Genomic DNA, 17,832 nt, shown 5'->3' with positions numbered 1-17,832 from the left:
GGCTGCATGCTTATAATCTTACCCTTCACAACTTTCTTACTATTTTTCAGAGAAGGAAATTTTGCTTTTCGTATCCTCCTCCTTGTTTAAAGGCATTTGTTTCTCAAAGATTTTGATAATTTAATTGTAACACCCGAGCCCAACACTAAGCCGCTTTCTAAAAACTTTATTTTTGAAATGAACTCTACCCGATCATCGAATGACCCGCAGCCATTATTTTTCAACCAGAGACCCAATTGCAGTTAGCTTTTAAAAAACTCCCCACCTTTACACGTCTCTAATGTATTTATCCACTCCACTCCACGCACATGCACGTCTCCCTCATTTCTCTAGGATTTTCGTACCGCCCTTTTATATATATGTATATCTATATATATATGCACTTATCATCTCATGCACGGAGAAACTGCCGAAACACAGTTGCTGCCCTCTTCAGCCTACTCCCCATCGTTGCCTCCCAACACCTGCTAGCATAGCCACACACGGTTGCTTCGGAGTCATCTCTGCACCCTCGCATGACCGTTCACCACGCCATGCACCATCGAGAGCCAACTCCTCGCAGGCGCAACAGCAAACTGTTGCGTTGGGAATGTTCACCATTCAGTCAACTTCAGCAACTGCGAGCAGCACCCATGCACGGCCAACCACGAATCGGCACCTCCACAAAGTTGCTGCCCGGTTCATCCACCCCAGGAAAACCTCTGTCCAGACCCCACTATTGTGCCCAGCCACACAAAGCCGCCGCCCAACGCCTCCCGTAGCCTACTTTGCAGGCCACGAAACTCCCCTGTTTTAGACAGCTGAAACAGAGGCAGTCATGGCACAACGAACCCACTGCCCTTAAGCCACCACCCGTGCCGGTTGCCTCAGCCACTAAGGATGACACTTCCGCGCTTCCATCCACTTCGTCGTTGCTTCATCGTTACCCACAAGTTGAGTCTCTCTCACGTTGCTCTTTTTTATTTTTCCTCTCGCGCACTCACCCTTCGTTCTCTTGCATCTCTCTCACTCTCATCGCCCCGCGTAGGCAGCTTCACCTCTGCCCGCCTGCTCTCCAGTTGCGCCACCACGGTATTCCAGCCTAGCCATCACGCGGCCCCTAACTTCTCCTGGTGTAAGTTCCTGCCGCCGCTGCACTTCTATTATTCATATGTTTTTGTTTATGTTCATCGCTAGTTTTTTTTTTTCTCATAAGGTGTATTTATATATATATATATACGTATATATATATGTAAAGTTTTAACCTAGGTTGGGCCCTTACCAATTTTAACCTAATATATATATATATATATATATATATGGAAAGTTCCCAGATTTATGTTTTCGGGTGAGAAGTTTTTTTTTTTGGGTTTATGTTTAAATGGGTTTTGTTTTAAGTCTCATTAAATATTATATTTGTGTAGATAATATTTTGCTAATATTGTTAATTAAAGGAAGTAAACCTATTTTTCTTAAGAGATGAGTTTTTCATGACTTATTTTATGGAAATTTTAGTAGCCAATGTACTCTATTTATTTATAAAATGTTGTTGGTATTTTAGATATTTTAGATATTACTTTTTATTGAGTTCTGTAATTATCTTAATACTTGCTTGATTAAATTCTTATTTGGTTCAAATTCGATTAAGTGGATATTGACGAATTTAGAAAATGTGACGATATTTTAGGATTACGTGAAGTTAGGTCTTTTAAGAAATAAAATAGGTCATTTTAGAATCTTTGGCTTAAATATTGAAATATGTATTCGATTGGAAATTTATGTAATTATTTTATAGGTGACAACTTTTAGTTGATTTGGCATTTTGAGGGAAATTCTGAAAAGCTAAGAAGTCCAGGTAAGCGGGGTTCCTATGCTAGACTTTGCATAAAATAAAATAAAACGAGATTGCTTTTGAAAATATGCATGTTTGTTTTGAAAAGAAAGCAGAAATAGACTTTGCATAAAATAAAATAAAACGAGATTGCTTTTGAAAATATGCATGTTTGTTTTGAAAAGAAACCAGAAAACAACCTTAGATATGTGTTCTGCATTTGAAAGATGTATAAGAGAAAGTATTTTCTGTCATGACTGGTGTAGACATGAGCTAATTTGTTCATTCTGTTTCTGATCATGCAAAAAGAGCGAATATGAAAATCTAAAAGTTTTTATTGTGAATAAATGAAGATGTTTTGATTCTGTTTATTTCTAACATGTGAAATTATTTGAAGCCATTCAGTATTTGGTTTTGATATGATGTGGCATCTGAAAACCTTGGCATGAGATTCTGATTTTGTATTCTGATTAAAGTCTGATTTTGATGGTTCAACTGGAGAACAAGAGTAGGAAGTTTTAGCAAGGTGCGATGATCGTAGTGGAATAAGTGCCTGAGGGTACAAGTTTATTGGGGAGTCTTTTTTTTAGTAGGTTATGATTTTCAGATTTTGAATAGATGGATTTATACTTTTTGGGAATATTGGAGTATTTAAATATATTATGGAAGTTGGATTTAGGTTACAAGAGTTAACTCTCCGGGCCTCCGAGAATGGGGCGTTACATTAATTACACCACTTTATAATACAATTGCCTCATCCACTCCCACCTTTTTATGACATCTTTCACATAATTGTTGGCTTTCTCCTATCTGACTGGAAGTTGGTCCTTAATATTCTTCAGACTCTGAAAATTACGGATAATGCCTTGACTCTGCTTTTAAGGGTCCAATTAGTATCACATCACGACACAGTTTGCAGTGTCATGTTATTAGGGATGCGACTAAAAATGAGTATGATACTTAAGAACCAATACTTGTTATGTGTATGCAATATCCATAATGCTTTCATTGTAATATTAAAGATGATTACTGCAACTTGTGTAGCTTTGTTTTAGCTGTACCTGCTGATGAACAATACTATTTGCATAACTTTCACACGGGAAATATTTGTGTTTTCCTCTTATGAGGGGAAGCAACATATGCACATCATATAGATACAATCAAACAAAATAATTGTGGTGTTTGAGATGCTTGAAATATACAGATGGCAGCTGTTTAATTAGCATTGAAAGCATGTTAATTGTGTGATAGTATGTGTACCTGCTCTGGGAGAATGTTTTACAATCCTGGCCCAAATGCTCTAAATGTGACTTTTCATCAAGAAAATGATCACACTATACTTGATTCTTGATTCTTGAAGCATCTCAACAATTGCAAATCCCTGGTATCCTATTCACACCAATCTGTCCACATTCCTTGTCCTTCCGGCCTCTGATATTACCTGAGCATGTGACGCTGCAGATGCAAGTTCCTTTGTATAGCAGAAGCCATGCATGGGCAACATTCGATGGTAAGGATAGGAAACAGCTAACTGCAGGAGATGCTCTTGTGTGCAGCATGGCGCCTTGGCCTGTACCCACAACGTGTCGGGTTGATTCCACAAGTGACTTCTTACGCAGTATCCATGAGGACCTCCACTAGAATCTAAGAAAGACCCAGTCTTTTGATGGTCCTCAAGATTCATAATTTCCTTTCTCAACATTAGTTTATTACAGATGAAAGAAAGAAATTGTAGATGGCATTTACTTATTTTCTGAGACGCACTGCATGGTGTCATCGTAGAAGGGGCCTTGGGGGATGTAGATGGTAATTTTTTTTGCTTCTTTTCTTATTGTTCTATCCCCCATATGAAGAGTGCTTTTTTGCATAATATGGAATTAGAACAGCTGAATGTCAGCAGATGATGATGAAAAGTAGAAGATAGACAGTGTTTGTTTTTTATTGGCCTATTATTTCTCTGCCTCCTCACTTCCTTTGCATGATTTGATACAATAATGTTTTATTAATAATATAAAAGGGTGTATGTGGTTTTGTAATGTGCATCTTATTTGCATGTTTTTTCAGTTCTCTAAAAAAGTTCAAAATGAACGTTGAGGGTAGAACTAGAAGAGAGAAGAAAGATGTCCAAGATTAGTATTTCTTATTTTGATCATAATGCTCTTGTTTTCAGCAAAATTTGCAGATGTCAAGGAATATCTTTCAATAAATTTGCTCAATCAATTATAAAATATCTCCATCAAGTTTAAACAGCTCCTCCATCAACCTCATGATTATATCTTGGACCACATTGCCTAAAAGCGACAATCCTTCTTCAAATGACACCTTTTGACCACAATTCCAAGGAGATTTGCTGATATCTGGGAGGACATTTTTTTTCTTGATGAGTTTTTAGAATTTTGTTTCTTCCATGTTTTCAGAAAAGCAAACCAAGTTAGATGACGGCCTGGAAAGTCTTGGAACATCTGGTTTCTCCATTTCTCTCTCTTGTTCATCAACTTCCTTACGCCTTGGATGGATTTTTACTTTGAAGTGGCCAAAACCTGGGTAGGTAACTGCCGAGAGGTGTCTCCCATCTGAAGAAAATCAGAATATTTTGTCGCCCAATATTAGTCGAAAATCCTCATTTTCTGTGCAATAGCTTGTTGTAAGATCATTGAGGGCGGAAAATTTTTCTTGGAGAGCATGCACCAATAAAGGAGTTCAAAGCAATTGCTCGCATCATCCAACATGTAGCTATGATCAACTTCATATACATGTGCTCCAACATGCAAATGAAATCATCCCTGTAAGTTTAGGCATATGAGTTAGTAGTAATCAAGACTAAAAAAGCACGCAAGTTCAGCAAAAATCAAATTGCCATCACTTTCAATGCTAAGAAACATGCTGGCTATGTTGAAATTGTTGTCATGAAATTACACTGCCTCAACAGGCCGCGGCGATGTAAAACTTGTTGCAATTAAAGGGTTTTTGCAGCAATTTTATTTCCAACAGATATAAAATTGCCGCAAAAGGCCTTATTTTTTGTAGTGAAAATGGGATGGGAGTAGCAGCGCTAGCTGGTTCTTAAACATTAGTACCACATGTGTTCAACTTTGGAAATAATGTTGTTTCTCATATTAATCATCTTCCCAACTAAGAGGGTGACAAGAGCCACGGCCTCCACCAAATCTCTCATTGCTATATATTGTTAGCATAATTGTTTCATGCAATTATTTTAAATTTCTATAGGTTAAAGAATAAAGCATATATAAGCAATCCAGGAAAATCATGAAGGCATCCATGATTTTTCTATAGTTGGCATTGATGCAGAGGACATGTGAGCAGAGTCATCAGGTGTTGGATGATGTATGGAATGAGGATATTGAAAAATGGGATAGCTTAAAAGAATTATTGATGGTTGGTTCAAGCTAACAAGAGCCGAGGAATTCAATTGGAAAGGAGATTCTAGGAAAGTGTGTAGGTGTCCCGCTTGCCATAACAACAATTGGAAGGACGTTGTTGTGCTTGGAAAATTCAGAAACAGAGTGGTTGTCTTTCAAGAACAATAAACTGCCAAAAATAAAAGGAAATAACATTACTTGATTAATAAATCCCTCACATTTGAAGCAATGTTTTGCTTATTGTTATTGATTTCCAAAACATTACATGATTAATAAATCCCTTCTCTTTAATCTTTGGATAGCATCAACAGATTTTTCAATTTATCTCATCTCTCACTATCCTCATTCCACACATCATCCAACACTAGTAAGTATTTCTTTCCTTCAAATTTTTTCCAAATACGAGAGGCCAATGCCCCATTGAAGCAACTTTTGTTTCTTGTTTGTTACAGATTCTAAGATTTTGTTTAAAATTTTTTGAACATCAAAGATATCAGATACACAAGCCCACATTTTTAACTGAAAATATGTTTAGATCGTCTGGTCATTGAAAATGAATTGAGCTAGTGTAGTCTTTCCTAATCCTCCAATGCTAGTAATTGGAAGGATTCCTACATTCTCTTTAACATTGGAATAAGAAGGAAGTATATCTATGATCTTCTTCTTGTCATCCTTTCTATCAATAACTTCTGCCTCTGGTACAAAAGAATGATCAGTATCATCCCAAGTTCAGCAAAAATCAAATTACCATCACTTTCCATGCTAAGAAACATGCTGGCCCTGTTCAAATTGTTGTCGTGAAATTACATAGCCTCAACATTGCGGCCTCCTATATTTCTTCCCTTTGCTCTTCTTCCTCCTCCTTACTACTCTCCTGGATGTGAAGAATCATGCATATGATGATATTTCTTTTTTGAATAGGGAAGAATAAAACAATAAAGAAAACGAGGTAATCATAACTAAGTTATTTACTTGTAGAAGTTGCGGTGCATTAGATTTGTTAACAAACTCTCAATCCCTCTCCCCTGTTTCTTCTTTCCTCAAATTCGTTTATGCAAATAGGATTTTATAAGTTGAAGGTGAAGAAGGTGGATGCGGCGATAAAGATAAAATTGGTAGAAAAATACCTGGATCAATCATGGATGAATGTATGGAGGTTTACGATCAAAGTCCAGCTTTGGGATGTGGGAAATCTTGGGCTAATCCTCACCTCTGTCTTGTTTGCATCTTTGTAATAAGATGGGGCAATCATGAATTTTCAACACTTTCAAGGAGGTTAGTGATGTTAAACCGGGTAGTGATGTTAAACCAAGGCATTTTAAAATTGTGAACCGCTCAAGTGATGCCCAATTGCAGATCCACTCTGGTATTTCCATCAAGCTTGAACAATATGAGATTTGGAGCTCTCGTAGAGTGGTAACATGTTGAAGCCCCAATGGGAGAGACACCAATTTCGGAATATTATGAAACGTCAAAGAGATGAGGCTTTTAAGCCCTTTCCATTGCATACCGTGCTCATCATTGCCTAGATCAAGCACGGGACAATGAAGAAGCTCCAGGTCATGAAGTGCAGTGAGATATTGTACACCTTGGGAGAGAGACTTTAATTTAGGGCAATTATCTATCACCAAACGTTGGAGAGATATGAGGTTTCTCAATCCATCCTTTGGCAGCGTTTCTAGATCCTCAATTTGTTCTAAGTATATTTTCTTCAATTTGGCGAGAGGAGGAGAAGAAAAGGCAATGGGTGTAGAGGAAGCGGAGGAGGAGGCATTTGTTATTGTTTGTTGCACTGCCTTCCACCTGGCTTTATCTAGCACTAATGCTTCTTGCGGATGTGGAAACATTGGCAATGAAGTCAACATAGGGCATTCTTCTACTAGTAATTTTGAAAGACGAGGGAATAGTAAAGCATTCCTCGTCATTGAATGTGTTTCAAAGGAATTTTCATGATCAATATTATTGACATCCACATTATAAGAATCACTCCTCCACCAACCCTTCAGATTACGACAGTTAAAGAAGGAAATCCACTCAAGAGATGGAAAGAATGCTGATGATGAAGAATAAGAAGATAACTCATTGTTGTCACTACAATCTGATAGGTACTCCATTTCATCAAGGCCCCATAGAGAAATACTCTTAAGAGAGGGTAATTGACTCAATGGTGCCAAATATTTCAATTTCCTACAAACAAGTAAACTCAAGTGAACAAGATTTGTGAGTGACAAAAGCCACAACGGAACCCTCACACCCCCATACTTAGATATTTTCAGCTTTTTAAGATTTGGGTGAGGTTCCAAGCCTTCCAATGCCATTTCATCACGTAACTTCAAAGTCAAAACCTGAAGATGTTCTTTCTCCTTTAGATTTGCGATGTCTTCCTCCCGACTTCTCAAACCCAAAATCTTTAATTTTCCTCTTAAGCTATTTAGTCTATTTAGCTCGCTTAATCGGCCACTATCCTTTGGGGCCGAATCAGAGTGGACAACAAACATAGATAATGTCTGGAGATTTTTCAATTCCCCCAATCCACGTGGCATATAAGTCAAATTCTCACATCCATCATTGTAAAGATGCCTGAGGTTGACTAATTTCGTAATTCCTATTGGCAATTTTTTAAGATTACGACATCTAGAGAGTCTTAGTGTATACAAATTTTGCAAACTAGTTAGGGAATCGGGCAGCTTCTGGATTTTATGATTCCACGAAAGATCAAGATCTCTTAAATGCTTCAACTTACATATAGAACTTGATAAATGAAGCTGTCTTCCATGTAAATCTAGCACGCGCAAGAACTTCAAATTTGAAAAGATTGCTTTAGATGAAGAACTTGACTCTCTCGAATAAGTGAATCGACCAAGCCAAAGAAGTGTTCAAATCCTACTAACTTTAGACAAGGAAGTTAGAATTACAAAGGAAAAATCTATATTGTTGACAATTGATACGTGTCGAGTTTTCTGGTCACCAATGATTTTTTCCTTAGATTCTATTCTGGTGATCAATGATCCTGCCACTGACATTGCAAGTTCATGCATGAGGTCGTGCATTTTACTCATAATCACGTTTCCCTAATCATCCATTTCAGCTTCTTGAAAGAACGATCTCCAAAGTAAATCCATGAAATACTCATGACCAACATCTTCAAGACATCCATTTTGATTGGATTGCTTGATAAACCCCTATGCTATCCAGAGATTTATCAATTTTGATTTTTCCATCACGTAATCCTTGGGAAATATACTACAATAAGCAAAACATTGTTTCAAATGTGATGGAAGCTGATCGTAACTCAACTTAAGAGTTGGTACGATATATTTTTCTTTTATTGTTGAGAGTTTATTGTTCTTGAAAGACAACCACTCTGTTTCTGAATGTTCCAAGCACAGTAACGTCCTTCCAACTGTTCTTATGGCAAGCGGGACACCTACACACATTTCTAGAATCTCCTTTCCAATGGTCACGAGTTTTGAATTCCTCGGCTCTTGTCCATTCCTAAATGCCATTTGCTTAAATAAGGACCATGAGTCGTCTTCATTTAAACCTCTTAAGTGATATGGTTTCACTGTGTCTGTGCGTGTAAGATTTGCCACCCTATCATTGCGTGTGGTTGCTAATATTCTACTGCCTCTTGCACCACCCATCAACAAATTTTTCAATTTATCCCATTTCTCACTTTCCTCATTCCACACATCATCCAACACTAGTAAGTACTTCTTTCCTTCAATTTTTCCCGAATACGAGAGGCCAATGCCTCCATTGAAGCAACTTCTTGTTTCTAGTTTGTTACAGATTCTAAGATTTTTTCTACAATTTTTTGAACATCAAAGATATTAGATACACAAGCCCACATTTTGAACTGAAAATGTGTTTGGATCGTCTGGTCATTGAAAATGAATTGAGCTAGTGTGGTCTTTCCTAATCCTCCGATGCCAGTAATCGGAAGGATTCCTACATTCTCTTTAACATTGGAATCAGAAAGAAGTATATCTATGATCTTCTTCTTGTCATCCTCTCTACCAGTAACGTTTACAGGTACACAGGAATAACTATCATTCATCTTCCTAGCCCTGACTCCTTTCTCCTCATGGCGTTCCTTGAAGTGGAATTTCGTCCTGTCATTATCAATGGCATCTAACTTCTATCTAATCGCCTTAATCTTATGGCCCATTTTCAGATCATAGACAAGCGGGTTTGATTTGGAGAAGAAGATTCGTACCTTTTTTGCCATCTTGTCCCGAGTCATCATCTCTCGCAACAGACATTCAGTGGAGAAACCATCCAGCAAGTCGTCTACATCATAAACGACATCCTTAAGCTTTTCAAGCCAATCTTTAACCTCATGGTTGTTCACTGCCCATTGCTCCTCAGCATCAAGAAGCACGGCTTGGATTGTCGAAACGGTGTTCTTGAGCTTTTGAAGTTCATCTGTGACGCCCCAGAGCAAGCCAATCTCTTTGAGAGCCAGGGATCCCAAGCTCTCAATGATTCGTGCAGCAATGTCGAAGAGAATGCCTTCTGCCATTTCTTGATTGTTGGTGAAGGAATGCTAAAAACGATCTTGAGTTGCTTGAGGGATGGAAGGAGGATATGCTTGCTTTGAATACAGAGGACTCTGGCCGTGACCAGTATTTATAGTGCCCTGCTCATGCAGTTGTGTGTTATGCATGAAATTTCTTGTTATTGTTGGAGATGCTTTGCTTACTGCTTTTTCTGACCTTCCATTTGCAAGTTCATCAAGTTAGCTCATCACTTTTGAAGATGCTCTCTGTTTTTTTTCGCTTGGACACTCGACTTAAAATTTTCTGCAATTTTGGATTCTTGACCTTCTTGAAATCTGGGAAATCTATGATTATTGGGAAAGCTTTTGCTTTTTTGGTTGCTTGGAATTTCTTGTTATCTACTGATCGTTTTGAAGATGCTCTCCTTAATTGTTGTTTCCTTTTTTCCTTATCATTGCTCTTTATTTCTTGGAAATGCCTTTGAGTGCTGCCTCAAGCACTCCTTTACCTATTGTTTGAAGAATAAGACTTTGTTAATATGTTACTTTCACATTTTAAAGATGCTTTCCTTATTATTCCTATTTTTGGATACTTTTCGTGAAATATTTGTAGTTCTGGAATCTCGAGTTCCTTGAACCCATTCTTATACTAGAGTACTTTGCCTGTCCATTGAAAGAGAACTGTGAAGAAAAGTGTCAAAAAAAGTATATTCATAATCAAATGTCATTAATGGTGCTCTAACTTGCATAACATTGTCACCAACTCTTCCACAAAACTGCCTCTGAATTATTTTAGGCGCTTTGGACCAGCTTTTTAAAGGCTGAAAACACTTTTATCATTCAAAACTTTCCTCACAAAACAACATAAAACTAACGATTATATATCTTTCAATAAATTTGCTCAATCTTGGATTGGAATTATACAATCTCTCCATCAAGTTTACAGTACAGCTCCTCCATCAACCTCATCATGATTATATCTTGGACCACAATGCCTAAAAGCGACAAGCCTTCTTCCACTCTGTACGACATAACCCAATTAGGACTGAACAATCCAAAAATGGTGTTTCGCAAAGCACTGGCTACCTTGCAATCAAGCAAAAGATGGTCAATTGTCTCCCAACCCTCACAAAACTATCCCTGAATTATTTTAGGGACCAACAAAATCTTTTGGTAAAGGATTTAACTTTTGGTACTGAATTATTAAATTTATGTATATTTTAAGTGCTCAAAGCTGTTAAAAAATGTTTTAAAGAAAAACAAAATTGCAATTGAAGTAATTGGTTGGAAGCATCGGTTTGTAATTGCCCAATGAAAAATTCTATTCATCATCTTCACACATTATACATTTTTTATTTTCTTACTTTTTTATTTTTTTTTTTCTTACCAAATGTGTTGTATATAGATGATGAGTAGAAGAATTCAATAAGTTTAAGAAGAATAAAACTAAACAAAAAAAAATATGGTATGTGGGGATGATTAGGGCTGTAAGTCGACCGGTCCGGACCGAGAAAACCGACCGGACCGAGCGGTTCAGTCCGGACCGGACCGAAACCGAGAATGCATACCGGACCGAGAATATGCATTCTCGGTTTCGGTCCCCAGACATTGAGATTTTCGGTCTTCGGTCCGGTCCCGGGTTTAGGGGTTTTCGGACCGAACCGGACCGAGAAGCATTGGACCGGACCGGACTGGACCGAATTGGACCGGACCGGACCGATAAAAAAATTAAATTATATATTTATATTTTTTATATAATAAATTATGTAATTTTCATCTAACCTACCACATGGTCCAATTAACCTATCATCAATTCACCACTAACTAATTAGTAGACATCTACAAATACAAGACTACATCTATCTAGATTCTACATTATTAGATAACATTTTTTTTTAATATATCTAAATTGTAAGTAAGTATAAAGCAATTAAAAATTTAAAAGTAACTAATGTAAATTATAATTAACTTCATGATTCATGTATGACATGAATATCAATTAACTCACCTATGAGTCTATGACTAATTCACCATTAACTAATTTATAAGTTAGAAGTTAGAACTATAATAAATTGTAATACATTGACATACTCTAAATTAGTAATAAAGTAACAATTAACATCATCAATATAATTATAAGTTTATAACTAAACTAAATTTATAACTAAATCAATGTAAGTCTATAAGTTATTATAACTAGTAACTACAAGTCTATAAGTCTATATATAGTATCAATACAATTAATACTATGACTAATGACTAATGAGTATTACTAATGACTAATGAGTATGAGTAATGAGTCTATATGATATATCACTGATTCACTATGACTCTAATTTACTATTAGTAATTTAGTATAGTATAGTCCATAATTTAGTATCCATGTGTTATTATATAATATATATTCCATAATATATAACATATATAATTATATTATTAGTATCACTATTACTATTAGAGTATAATATATAATATTATCATTAATTATTTTTTCAATGAGTTAAAAGAATAATCACCATTAAATAGTTTAATTAAATTTACTAATTTAAATAATTTTTTTAATTAATTTATGTGCCAAAAAGATAAAAAAAATCACAAGTTTAAAATTAAAACACATCAAGTTTGGAAAACATCAAACGGCGCCGTTAAAAACAAAATTGGACTTAAACGGTGCCGTTTAAGTCCCAACCGGTCAGGATATGCATTCACTGGTTGCGCAACCTTTTTTTTTTAAATGAGTGCAAGCTTACTTAAACGGTGCCGTTTGGGTTCAAATTTAACACAAACGGCGCCGTTTCGTCACCCCCACTTCCCCAGTTAGCCCCCGGCCCCCAACCCCCCACTCCACGGGCCACGAAATTGGAATTCTCAGTTTCCCAATTTCGTAACCCTAGCAACCGCGCGACAACCCCCCTCTCCAGCAGCCCAGCCCCTCCGTTCGGTCCCCTGAAAATTCTAGCCGGCAGTGCATCGTCTGAGTCGTCTTCGTTGGGTCCTCAAAAAATTACAGCCGACAGCCCCACTCAACCGCTCCGGTGCTGTCTCAGACTTCAAAGCCTCACTCTCGATATGTTTATTTCATTTCATCTACTTGTAATTCTCGATATCTTGATCTTGAATATTGTAAATTTGTGGGGGTATAAAATTTCGGATGCTCAAATATGAAACCCTTTTTTCCTCTTGATTTTGTTTATTTATTGGCCCTCTTGTTTGGTTGGTTAGAAAATTTTTTAATGGTGAATCGGTGATTACAGAAAAATCTCTCTTTTTAAATAATAGACTATAGTTTATTATGTCTTAAATTTTAATAACCTGATTATAGTTTACCTCCAAAAGGCGCAACACTATGTCACTAACGAAGTTTCTGTATTTCTTATCCATTTAGTAGCTATAGTTATATTACCAAATTCCCTGGGACCATCTTCCGCTTGGAAATAATCTCCACATTTTACCATCTGCACATAAAGTTCACATCCAGAAGGCATCTAATGAATAAATTAATAATAGAGCTCCAAAGTTAAAATTGACTTCTTAAGTGTAAATGCAAATGTGGTTTCAATACCATTTATAACAACTAAAGAAAATTACTAGCCGAATCTGCATTTACACTCTAAAATGACTAATTTGGGTTATTAAAGCCCCTTCAAATCCATTATAAATGTAATACTCCAAATTTAGTATGAGAAAGTGGCAATATGAATGGTATCTGCCATTGCTTGAGAGGGGGACACTGTGAAAGTTCTATTTATCGGATTGAGGTTGGTATATAGAGAATATTTGGCGTGATTCGGGTTGAGAAGGGGATGATTAATGTTGTTCATGTAATGCTGAAGTATCTTTACTTTTCGTTGTTAATGCATTTTTACTTTCTTTCGTGGTTATGTTAGTGATCATTTGAATATCTGAGAAAATTCTGTCTTCTTTTCAGTGATAAAAATTCTGTTTTAGTGTGGTTTTCTTTTTGTCACTCCTCTTGGTTTACCAATTAAATGGAATGAATTTTTGGTTGTGTTCTTAATGCTTCATTGACTTTCTTGTATCCCTTTCTAGCTCCTTTTTATGTAACTAAGTGTAATATGTCTACTATTTATTGATTATATGTTATTTTTATTTAATTCCATTTCTTTTTTTTCTAGATGGAAACGATTCCAGAATTATTTCCACATGATTCTACTACAGATGATGTAGAGTCAACACAGGCTACACATGGGCAAGGCATTCCTCCACTCCCACCCAATGTAAGTGTTAATAGTACACAGAGTGGTAGTGGTAGACATAGGTCAATGGTTTGGGATCACTTTACAAAAATACCAAAATGTGATCCAAGTAAACCTAGGGCTGCATGTAATTACTGTGGTGCTTCGTATGCATGTGATACGAAGACCAACGGTACAAAGTCCATGAAGTATCATATTGAAAAACAATGTAAGAAATGTCCATTGAGACAGACAGATAAGTCTCAAACTACTCTCGGTTGGAAGGCGGGTGTAGGAAGTGTTAGTGGGGAATTTGTGCCCATATCATTTAGTGTTGAGGCTTGCAGACAAGCCTTAGCAAAAATGATTATTCTTGATGAGTTGCCCTTTAGGTTCGTTGAAGGGGAGAGTTTTAAGAAGTTTATGCTCATTGTTTGCCCTAAGTGGGTCGGGATTCCATCTCGTGTTACGGTTGCGAAGGATTGTTTTAATGTGTATATGAGGGAAAAAAGTAAGTTGAGAAGTGCTCTTCAAGGGCAACGAGTTTCCCTCACCACGGATACATGGACATCCGTGCAAAACCTCAACTATATGTGTCTCACTGCACACTTTATTGATGATAATTGGAAACTACACAAAAGAATTCTTTCTTTTTGTTTGGTTGAGAATCACAAGGGTGATACACTTGGTAGAGCCATAGAGATGTGCTTGCATGATTGGGGGAGACCGAAAATATTTGCAATCACACTTGATAATGCAAGTTCTAATAATGGAGCAATTTCTTATTTGAAGAAAAAAACCAAGTATAGGAAGGACACTGTTTTGGAACATGAATTCTTGCATGTTCGGTGTTGTGCCCACATCCTAAACTTAATTGTCCGTGAGGGGTTGAGGGAATTTGATGAGTCTATTGTGAAGGTGAGATGTGTTGTGAAATATGTTAAGTCCTCACCTCAAAGGTGGACTACATTTAAGAAGTCTATTGGGTTGGAAGAAATTGCAAGCAAAAGTGGCATTTGTTTAGATGTACCAACTAGGTGGAACTCCACCTATCTTATGTTGGAGGGGGCTTTAAAATTTCGAAAAGCTTTTGAACGGTTGGAAGAAGAAGATTCGGGATTCCTTAGTAGTGTTGGAGACGATGATGTCGATGATGATGAAATTGGTGATATAGTGAATAGGAGAACATCAAAGAAGTTAGGGCCTCCCAATAATAATGATTGGGAGAAGGTAAAGTTGTTTGTAAGGTTTCTTGAACTATTTCATGATGCAACTTTATCTTTTTCGGGGAATCAATATGTAACTTGCAACTCTTTCTTTCTGGAGTTAGTTAAAATATCTGATGCAGTTGAAGTGGAGTGTGAAATAGGAAGCCCTGTGGTGGGATTAATGGCCACAAATATGAAGAAAAAATTTGAAAAATATTGGGACGACTTAGATAATATGAATATGTTGTTGTTTGTTGGGATTATTCTCGATCCTCGGTATAAGATGCGATATTTTGACTTTGCATTGGAATGCATGTATGCCAATGACCCCACAAAAGCGATTGATTTGAGTTGGAAGGTGAAAAATGCTTTAACCCGCATGTATGAGGCATACACTGATAATGACGGAGGCTGCAATTCTGATTTACAACAGCAGCGCACAAGTCCCCCACGTGAAGAAGTAAATTCTACAGATGGTAGTGGTAGTGGTAGAGTTGATAGGACGGCAGAAAGAATGGCCATATTCAAGCAGAGGTTACAGTCGGAAAACACTTTAGGGAGCAAGAATGAGGTTGATAGATACCTAGCTGAAAGTTGTGAGGAGGCGTTCCCAAGTTTTGACATTCTTATTTGGTGGAGGGTTAATTCAGTTAGATATCGTGTACTTTCAAAAGTTGCACGAGATGTATTCGCAATACCGGTATCTACAGTGGTCTCTGAATCTACATTTAGCACGGCGGGTCGTGTCCTTGATCCTTTTCGAAGTAGTTTATCTCCGATGATGGTTGAGGCTCTCATTTGTACATAGAATTGGCTTCGTTCTTCTTCTATTCCAATCAACCTTAAGACTTTAATGAATGAGGTGGAGGATTTTGAAAGGCAGTTGGGTATGTTTCTTACTTACTTCATTTTATAACTTTTTTTTTATAAGTATATCATTTTATAACTATTTTTTTTATAAGTACATCATTTTATAACTTTTATGAGTTATAATACTATATGTTATGTAAATTTATATAATTTGTTTTATTTCTTTATTGTATAGAACTTGTTCGGGACGGTGACAATTCTATGGAGGCTTCAAATACAATGTCTACAAGCAATACAAGTTAATGAGGTGAATCTATTTTTGCTTGTTAGTTTTCAATTTTCACTTTTGCTATTTCCTAATAATTTCTTTGTTTACACTTTACAGAATACTGTGAAAGATGAAAAGTATGCCAAGCCAAAAGATGTAGTAGGAAGCTATGGCTTATGAGCTGTCAGGAGAAGAATTATCTTTATTGTAATTTATATTTAGAGCTTTTAATTTTTCAGTTATTTGGGAATTGTATAATTTTTAATTTTCATTATAATTTATCTATGCTTGGGAATGATTTTTTTTTTCTTTCTTACTTTTAGAAGCCAAATCTGCTTGGAATGTTATTTCAATTTTCTTTCATTATCTAGTATAATTTTTAGTTTAATCATGTTTAAATTGTTTGGAATCTTTAGCTATTCCTTTTTAAAATTTTTTATGGATATAGACAAAATTTATTTTTTGCACTAAAACCTTTTATTCAAATTTATTCACTGTAATTTAGTTAGCATATTGCTTGGCAACACAGTTACACAAGTATTATTAATTTATTATATTGACAATTTTTTATGATTACTTTTATTTTCCCTTTAAGTTCTTTTGTATTTTTTGACTTCAAATTGGATAAATTGTTAGTGGGCTTTCACCATTGGGCCGAAAAAACAAAGGAATAAGATTGGGCTTTTGGCACCATTGGGCCGAAAAAACAGAGGAAGAAGATTGGGCTTTTGGCCCATCCGGTTAGGATTGGACCGAATAGGACCGACCAGACCGGACCGGACCGAATTGGACCGGACCGGACCGGTCCTTCTACCTATTCGGTCCGGTCCAGGGTGAAAAAACCCTGGACCGAATTAGTCCGGTCCGGTCCATAACACCTCCTTCGGACCGACCGGACCGGACCGAATTCACCCCTAGGGATGATGAGTAGTAAAGCTCTTCCCCAGTACATCCTAGTCAAGTCAGAAATCAGTACATGATCATGAGGAGGACCTATAGATCCCTGAACTTTCTAATTTCAAACCTACGTACTCTCCATGCCATAGTAGTACTAATACTACTAGTGCTCCATATTGGGTTGCTAATTTCTTTGTCCATGCTACCAGAACATGGAATGTCTCACAATCAGAAGCATCTTTCATACCGACTGTGTTCGTATTATTTTCATAATTTATTCTAGCAAATCAAATGTGCATATGGAATTGAATTCTTGTGTGGAGTGAAAAAAGTTACCCCTTGTACTTAAGTTTGCCAAGGTTTTCATAGCTGTGACAAACTTTTTCCTCTGCAATATTAGGATTGTTTTATTAGTTTACAAACTACTATTGTTTGCAGTGGCTTTTGGTAACAATTAGTACTCCAATTTAATGGTATTTATATGATCAAAACCTTTGGTTTATACTAAAGTGTTGACTCCCATGTGTGGTTACAGCGTTTGCCTCACTTACAGTGGCTGGTGGCTTCGCTAACTTCACTAATTAGCATTAATATAGATGTGAGTTTTGTTTTTTTGCTTTGGAAAAGTTACATTTTACCTGTCTTAATTATAACTACCATTTCATTCCCAGTTTCTAAGTTCAATTACAACTGTCTGAAATTCACCCATCAATACAAGTTTCTGTTTTGAGTGGCCCTTTTCATTGAAAATTGGCTAGAAGT

At 36.6% G+C, this 17,832-nt stretch overlaps 1 protein-coding gene across 1 annotated transcript; it reads right to left on the bottom strand.

Moving 5' to 3' along the window:
• Positions 1–5,889: 5,889 nt before the first annotated feature.
• Positions 5,890–9,771, bottom strand: LOC108998017 (disease resistance protein RGA2-like). The gene is made up of 2 exons (XM_018974439.2): positions 9,410–9,771; positions 5,890–6,064 (listed from the first exon to the last, which is right to left on the bottom strand). The coding sequence occupies exons 1-2, from the start codon at positions 9,713–9,715 to the stop codon at positions 6,020–6,022; spliced, it is 351 nt and encodes a 116-aa protein (XP_018829984.1). The 5' UTR covers positions 9,716–9,771; the 3' UTR covers positions 5,890–6,019.
• Between the last annotated feature and the right edge of the window lie 8,061 nt (positions 9,772–17,832).

Source organism: Juglans regia, chromosome 2 (assembly GCF_001411555.2).
Source record: "Juglans regia cultivar Chandler chromosome 2, Walnut 2.0, whole genome shotgun sequence".
NCBI classification, from domain to species: domain Eukaryota; kingdom Viridiplantae; phylum Streptophyta; class Magnoliopsida; order Fagales; family Juglandaceae; genus Juglans; species Juglans regia.
This window is presented reverse-complemented; position numbering and strand designations above follow the sequence as displayed.

What these genes read in the sequence shown, in the direction of transcription:
- LOC108998017 (XM_018974439.2), bottom strand. Translation starts at nt 9,715, where the DNA reads ATGGCAGAAGGCATTCTCTTCGACATTGCTGCACGAATCATTGAGAGC. An exon ending in GGGACAAGATGGCAAAAAAG is followed by an intron (nt 6,065 to 9,409) that starts GTACGAATCTTC and finishes CTTCACATCCAG; the next exon opens with GAGAGTAGTAAGGAGGAGGA.